The sequence below is a fragment of the Sinocyclocheilus grahami genome, unplaced genomic scaffold, assembly GCF_001515645.1.
Source record: "Sinocyclocheilus grahami isolate Dianchi unplaced genomic scaffold, SAMN03320097.WGS_v1.1 scaffold336.1, whole genome shotgun sequence".
Classification (NCBI taxonomy): domain Eukaryota; kingdom Metazoa; phylum Chordata; class Actinopteri; order Cypriniformes; family Cyprinidae; genus Sinocyclocheilus; species Sinocyclocheilus grahami.
The window spans coordinates 365,348-373,406 of record NW_015505515.1 but is presented as its reverse complement, the minus strand read 5'-3'; the positions used below and the strand labels follow the sequence as shown (position 1 = coordinate 373,406).

Genomic DNA, 8,059 nt, shown 5'->3' with positions numbered 1-8,059 from the left:
ATATATATATATATATATAATCATATCGTTTATGTATACATGACACACTGCATTGAAGCATTAAACTCATATTCACCTCATAAGCCAATTATTTTGATTTGATCAATGTGTATTCATACTGTAGAGGACGACGATGAGCATCATTGCGTTATCTAGGTCATTTAGTCTCACTTTAATCTGAAACTATGCCAGTATGGTTTTTGCAAAGCATTTACATGACATTTTAAAAAGGCAAACTATTGCTTTAGCCGGACTAAAATTTAACTTTTTAAAGTGCATAGAAGCCCACTTATTGACTCACCGGTTGCTTTCAAGTTTGTTTAGAAGTCTATTCAAGCAAACTTGAGTTTCATACAAAAAAGGCTTAAATATCATAGTTGTCTAATACCGTAGCATGACTAGGTTCATGAGTGTGCAATATTTGCCGTTAAAAACTAATGAGTCAAGGTTGAAATTATGTTCCAGGCATCACCTCTTCTGCTGAAAGCTCCTGGAGGTCTTCTTCCAGTTCACAACTGGAAGGATGTGGGACAGTTATGAGATCTTGCTTCAGCAGTACTGTAAAAAAGTAGTGTGGCCTGTTGTATGAAGCTAGCTGAACAAACTCAGAGTTTCAGAGTAGGTTTAGAGTTGACAAAACCAAACAGATCAAGCCTGGTTTAGATCAGGTTCATCGGGCTCACAATGATCAATATAACCGTTCTCGGTCAACTCGGGGTTGATTCAGAGTTTGTGATTAACTCTGGAGCGCATGCACCTGAAAGTGTGACATGTGCAGCAAACAGCCAATCACGTGAAACATGGAGAGCGTCAGTTTGATTCACTTCTCGTGAGAGTGTGTGCAATTCACTTGCTGAAGATTGAGATGTCGTTATTAAAAATATAATAAATGTATATACATTTACAAGTTTGAGAAGGCAGCAGAAAGAAAATATGACTATGCAAATTAATCAACTGAATTTATTAATTTATATAGTTTCACAAAAAGCTCAAAAGAAAATACATAAGTTTAGTAATTTAAAAATCTTTATTGATTAAATCTTATCTGTAGGTATATATTTCAATTAATTTAAATGCAAATTTAATTGCCATTTCATGTAATAATTATATGAATATATTATATAAACTCAGAGTTTGCTTAAACTGAACACAAACTTACCTGGGTAAAAACTGAAACCAGCTTTGTGCAACAGGTCTCTGTATAGACAAACAACAGTACAGCTGTTGAAGCACATGCAGTCGTTTGTTACATCATCTCATTTGCGTGTATGACCACTTTTGGCCTTCTGGTTTTGTCCTCAATAAGGTCAATGGAAAGATTAGACTCATTTTAGATAAAATGAATTCCCCTTGGACTAAATAAGATTTATACATAGCCTGAAAGCTGAATAAATAATCTTTCTGTTGATGTATGGATGTATTGTTAGGATAGGACAGTATTTGGTCGAGATACAACTATTTGAAAATCTGGAATCTGAGGGGGCAAAAAATCTAAATATTGAGAAAATCGCCTTTAAAGTTGTCCAAATGAAGTTCTTGGCAATGCATACTACTAATCAAAAATGAAGTTTTGATATATTTACAGTAGGAAATTTACAAAATATCTTCATGGAACATGATCTTTAATTAATATCCTAATGATTTTGGGCATACAAGAAAAATTGATCATTTTGACCCATACAATGTATTGTTGGCTATTGCTACAAATATACCCATGCAACTTATGACTGGCATTGTGGTCCAGGGTCACATATATCATGAATTATGTTCTTTCCTTGGTTTTTGGTTTTTGTTAGATATAGTCTTTAAATAAAGTATCTTAAGCAAAGCCGAGTACTTACTTTATTCTGTGGAACACAAAATAAGTTTTTTTTTTGTGCAATGAATATTAATGGGGTCCAATATTGCTTTGTATTCCACAGAAGGAAAAAGTCATACTGAATCTACATAATTATCTCTCTAAGCAGTTTTGCTTCTCAAGCATAAAATCTTGTTATATTGAATATTGAGGTATTTTTACTGGAAAAAGAAAATGTAATTAGACAGGGTACAAATAAACAATGAGGTTCAATGTAGATGGGAAACGATTTGTTCCCACCAAGTTTTCCTCCTCCATGAATCTGACATTCCACATTGAGAGGAGTATGACGATGATTTTGAAATCTGAACCATTACATTCCACTTTCAGTGTTTCCTCTGGTAATTACAGGGCAGGTGGTGATATCCTGTTCTTGGATGAAAGGACGTGATTCCTCTGTCTTTCAGTAAAGATATCTTCCAGCAATTGTTGCAGTGGTTTATTGATATACAGTACTTGTGCTTGATTGTGTGCGCCGTAAAGGAGAACCTGTGTAGTTCAGTTTTGAATTAACTTTAATTCACTTCCCACACTTCTATCTACAATATGTATTTATCCATTTATCCGTCCATCTGGCAAATTTAGGCAGATCCAGTGAATATTTCATCATTAGTTGTGTCAACCTGATACCTTGTCAACATGATTTTGGACTCATAAAAAAAGTCCTCTTACTCTTGGAAGTTGTGTCATGTTAGCCAGTCAGGTTAGAGCTTGCTATAGTGGGAAACTACTTTCCGTTTTGTGAGAAATATGCATCAGATGGTTAGTAAACAGACTCTGGTGCTCCACGTGTGAAAAAGAGGCTCTGTAGCTGCTGAAGAAATCCCTTTTTCTGGCATTTGACACTTTTAAAGAATAAGATTCTGTTGTTTAACACTTATCCTTAACAGCGCTGGGCATTTTCTGTCATCTATATCCAGAGACTGGGCTTTTTCTAAGTCCCTTAGCTCTATTTTAGAGAGAACTCTTAGGGCACACAGAATCCCGCTAAAATAACATATCAATGACTTTAGGGAGCAATAACCGTGTGAATGAAAGCCATGCCTGCCACATTCAACTCAAGAGTCAAGGCCAACCTTTTTTTATTGATTTCCTGCTGGTTGCTGTGGTCATTGTGTAAAGAAAGCAACAGTGAGGATGAAAAAAAAAAAACTCTTTCCAGACCCAGGCAAGGTGAACATCTGACTCAAAAGGTAAAAAGACATTCATAAAACTCTCAGATTATTTTATCAGGTTCATTTTGCGAGGGGAAAAAAGTGCTTGCGGCTATCTATGGCGGTATGCGTCACATTTGAAAAGCATTATGTGGCTGAGCTGAAGCCTTAGGACACAAAAGAAACAGGTTTGTTTTTCCTGACTCGTAGGAACTTTGTTTGGAACATGGTCTTGATAACAGCCCATTTGCTGTACGAAACACACAAAGCTATCTGGTTGAAAAGGTCACTCAAGGTAATTTCGGGTGAGGAGGCAAACAATACCATATTTCATCTGGTTTTATGTGCAGTCTGAATCCTGAGGTCATGTTTTTTTTCTTACACAGTTGAAAGAAAGAGCCTTATCTTTCAGTGGACATTTTTTCCAGCTTACAGTGTTGTCGTTCAGCACATTTCGTAGTGGAACTTATCACAGTAACATCTGACGACAGTTTTACGTCTTGTAATTTGCCGCTATTAGCAAATGCACCCGGATTGTTTGGTGAAGGGTGCGGCACGGGTGGCTACTCTGAAATCCACTGGCAGCAAACAGGCCTCATTTTGGCTGAGGGCTCCACCTCCTTAACGACAGTCTGTCTACAGGAGAGAAAATCCCACACTTTGATGTTCTTTCAGGGTGGCTGAGTTTTATAACATGTTATAACTAGATCAGAGCTGAAGTCAGAGCTCCAAGTTCTCAGCACCCGCAGTAATGTTATAACCAGTGATTTGTTAGTAGACTAAACACAACCATGATGTTCAATCCTAGTATGTTTTTCAAGTTTCTTCTTTACATAAGAAAATAAACTGTGATTTCTCATGTTTTTTAGTCCACATGTCGTGTTCCTGTCTCAAAGCGTGCTAACGGGTGAGAGGAATCTCTGTGGGGCAAGATTGTGCCACGAAATTGCTCATTCTTGGTTTGGGCTGGCCATCGGAGCACGGGACTGGACGGAAGAATGGATCAGCGAGGGTTTTGCCACTTATTTAGAGGATGTATTCTGGAGCCATGTTCAGAAGGTATTGCGATAAAGTTGAATCGTTGACTGCTTATGTGCATCCAATCTAAGATTGGGTAATTTCCCATCCATTGTTTTCTTCCTGTCACCTCTCAAACAGCAAAAAGCATCTTAAAGGGATAATTCACCCAAAAATGAAAATTCTGTCATTAATTACTCACCTTCATGTTGTTCCAAACCTGTAAGACCTTTGTTCATCTTCGGAACACAAATTAAGATATTTATGATGCATTCTGAGAACTCTCTGACCCTCCCATAGACAGCAAGGGTCCTAACACGATCAAGGCTCAGAAACGTAGTAAAGACATCGTTAAAATAATCCATGTGACATCAGTGGTTCAACCGTATTTATACAAAGCTAAAAGAATACTTTTTTGTGTGCGCAAAGAAGACAAAAATAACGACTTTATTCAACAATTCGTCTCCTCCGCGTCACCCTATTGTGCCATTTTGGAGAGTATCACATACAAAAACAACATCTGATCTGAATGTAAAAAACATATCCGCGTAAATACGTTGCATACGTTGTTTACGTATGTGATACTCTCCAAAATGGCGCTATAGGGTGACACGGAGGAGACGAATTGTTGAATAAACCTGTCTCAAAGCGTGCTAACGGGTGAGAGGAATCTCTGTGGGGCAAGATTGTGCCACGAAATTGCTCATTCTTGGTTTGGGCTGGCCATCGGAGCACGGGACTGGACGGAAGAATGGATCAGCGAGGGTTTTGCCACTTATTTAGAGGATGTATTCTGGAGCCATGTTCAGAAGGTATTGCGATAAAGTTGAATCGTTGACTGCTTATGTGCATCCAATCTAAGATTGGGTAATTTCCCATCCATTGTTTTCTTCCTGTCACCTCTCAAACAGCAAAAAGCATCTTAAAGGGATAATTCACCCAAAAATGAAAATTCTGTCATTAATTACTCACCTTCATGTTGTTCCAAACCTGTAAGACCTTTGTTCATCTTCGGAACACAAATTAAGATATTTATGATGCATTCTGAGAACTCTCTGACCCTCCCATAGACAGCAAGGGTCCTAACACGATCAAGGCTCAGAAACGTAGTAAATACATCGTTAAAATAATCCATGTGACATCAGTGGTTCAACCGTATTTATACAAAGCTAAAAGAATACTTTTTTGTGTGCGCAAAGAAGACAAAAATAACGACTTTATTCAACAATTCGTCTCCTCCGCGTCACCCTATTGTGCCATTTTGGAGAGTATCACATACAAAAACAACATCTGATCTGAATGTAAAAAACATATCCGCGTAAATACGTTGCATACGTTGTTTACGTATGTGATACTCTCCAAAATGGCGCTATAGGGTGACACGGAGGAGACGAATTGTTGAATAAAGTTGTTATTTTTGTCTTCTTTGCGCACAAGAAGTATTCTCGTAGCTTCGTAAAATTACGGTTGAACCACTAATGTCACATGGATTATTTGAACAATGTCTTTACTTGTTTCTGAGCCTTGATCGTGTTAGGATCCTTGCTGTCTATGGGAGGGTCAGAGAGCTCTCGGAATGCATCAAAAATATCTTAATTTGTGTTCCAAAGATAAACAAAGGTCTTACGGGTTTGGAACGACATGAGGGTGAGTAATTAATGACAGAATTAAAATTTTTGGGTGAACTATCTCTTTAAATCCTAAATGCAGTGTGTTTACCGATATTCATTACACACATATTAGAGCACATGCTGACTGTTCAGAGTATAAAATGAGTTTGAAATTAAATTATCAGCATTAACTGGAAGACTTCACTTCCTGTAATGACTGAGACAGCTAATAATGAGTCACAAACTCACAATCGCACTTGTGGAGTGTGATTGTGCTTCACATCAACACAGCTCTTCAGTTCATTCAGAATGTATTTATAATCTGTGTTCGCCGGCTCTGAATTGAAAACTATTGTTGTGCTAATGGAATGTTTCCAATACATCTTTCAACAAGCAGCATTTAAAGCTGGAAGTGTGTAATTTTATTGATGTTTTCAATGACTTTCTCTTATCCCAGTTTAATATGCAGAGGCTGCTATCAGCAGGTCATTCATAGATTGATTTGAGTGTAAACATTGCACTGTGTGGCTTTATCAAAACATTGCTCATTTGTTGGAGCATCCTTAACAGCCCGACAAAAGCAACACTGACTTAACCAAAAGCATGATTCTGGGGTGGGACAATCTGTTTGTATGACCATTGGTAGATGGGGGTGTGCTTGGGGAAACTTGTTCCATTAAAACAATCGTTTGTTCCATCTGATGACGCTATTGGTGCAGAAATTCCACGCTTCACCTTAAGAGTTAAACTTTCTTCAAACCATATTGCTTTCTTTTGTGTTTAAATTAATTTCATTAACAGTTGCTTGATTTTGCTTGTTCTCTTTTTCTCTGTCTTTCTCAGTTGGGTTGTAGAGAGGCTGAAGAGCAGAGATGGTTAAAAGCTCTGCTGCGCTGGAGGAGACTGAGTGACGAGTTACAGAACTCTGAAGAAGAGCTGCAGGTCCTCCGGTATGATTGACCATGTCTCTCACTCACTCCGTCTCGCTTTTTGCTTTCCTCCTCCTCTAACTGCCAATTTCTCAATCTTTATACCCTCATTATTCCATCATCTGCACACATAACAGTTCACAAAAGAACCTAAAGTTCCCTCTTAAGAGCAGTTTTGGACCTAACACATGTTTTAGCTATGAAGTAGTATTACAATCAGTGTTAATTTCGTAATTTTTTTCACTGACGACAACGAGACGATAACGAACTAAAACTCTTTTTGAATGACAAAAACTATGACGTAAATCTATTGACATTTTCAACAACGAATAAAAACGAGACAAATGTTAGGGAGGGACGATTTGGGAAGAGATTCATTCAGAACGAATCTGCTCGGAGGTTAGATGCGTTCATATGAACCGGCGGGACATAAGCTAACATACACTTGCTGCGCGTTGCATAAAACTTTCAAAAATGTCAATATGTGGGAGTAAGAGAAGAGCAGACATATAGATAAATCTGACGACGCAAGAGAGAACTCAGTTCGGTCCGGTTTTCTGAGCGCAGACATTGAAGCATACACACAGTACTCGCCTCTCACAGCTCGCGAGTACTCTTTCGCTTCACATGAATGGAGAATTACACACAAAATTATGTCGAATTGTCCGTTTACGTAAACACAGTTGGTTATGTCTTAAAGGGTTAGGTCACCCCAAAATTTTAATTCTGTCATTAATTACTCACCCTCGTGTCGTTTCAAACCCGTAAGACCTTCGTTCATCTTCGGAACACAAATTAAGATATTTTTTGATGGAATCTGAGAGCTGTCTGACCCTGCATAGACAGCAACGCAACTGAAATGTTCCCAAGTCCAGAAATGTATTTCGTGTTTTCTGCATCACCCTGTAGCGCCATTTTGGAGAGTATCAGCTGAACGTAAACTGAGTATGCTGTTCTGTGTCAGCTGCTACTGCGTCAAACGGATATGCTGTTTTCGTTCAGATCAAATCACAACAATGTAGGAAACAGATCTGGCGTGACGCAGCTGAAAATTTAGCCTAATTTAGTTGCTATTGTCCGAGTCATTGATGTTAATCAAGCAACAAAAGAAAGACAAGAAATCACGCACTGATCTTGACTGAAAAACTTTAGTAGCCCTAAAGATTAATCTAAATTTATATATAGAAATAAATATGTCTGCTTGAAAGAATGAAGAATATGGTAAACAAGTTGCTATAAAGAATGCATTATTAGCCTATATAACCATTGGTATTTCATTAAAAAGAAGACCATGTTCTTGTTCTTTATGAGAAGTGGTTTTATTTAATTTTAGCATAAAGGCATGTTGTGTGTCACCGCAGTTAAATCTGTGTCTATCATGATAAAACCTTAATATCAAACCTATATAATGAGTTTGGACATTTTTGAGAAATGCTTAATAAATGCACTGTAACTTAAACCCATTAGATTTTAGCCGACTAAATTTACTGT

At 37.7% G+C, this 8,059-nt stretch overlaps 1 protein-coding gene across 1 annotated transcript in view; it reads left to right on the top strand.

The window, feature by feature from the left end:
* The window catches only part of aopep (aminopeptidase O (putative)), a 105,046-nt gene that overhangs the window by 18,083 nt on the left and 78,904 nt on the right, over positions 1-8,059 (top strand). Inside the window, 2 exon segments of the mRNA XM_016295443.1 lie at positions 3,882-4,071; positions 6,483-6,589. Of these exon segments, the coding sequence (XP_016150929.1) occupies positions 3,882-4,071; positions 6,483-6,589 (297 nt within the window).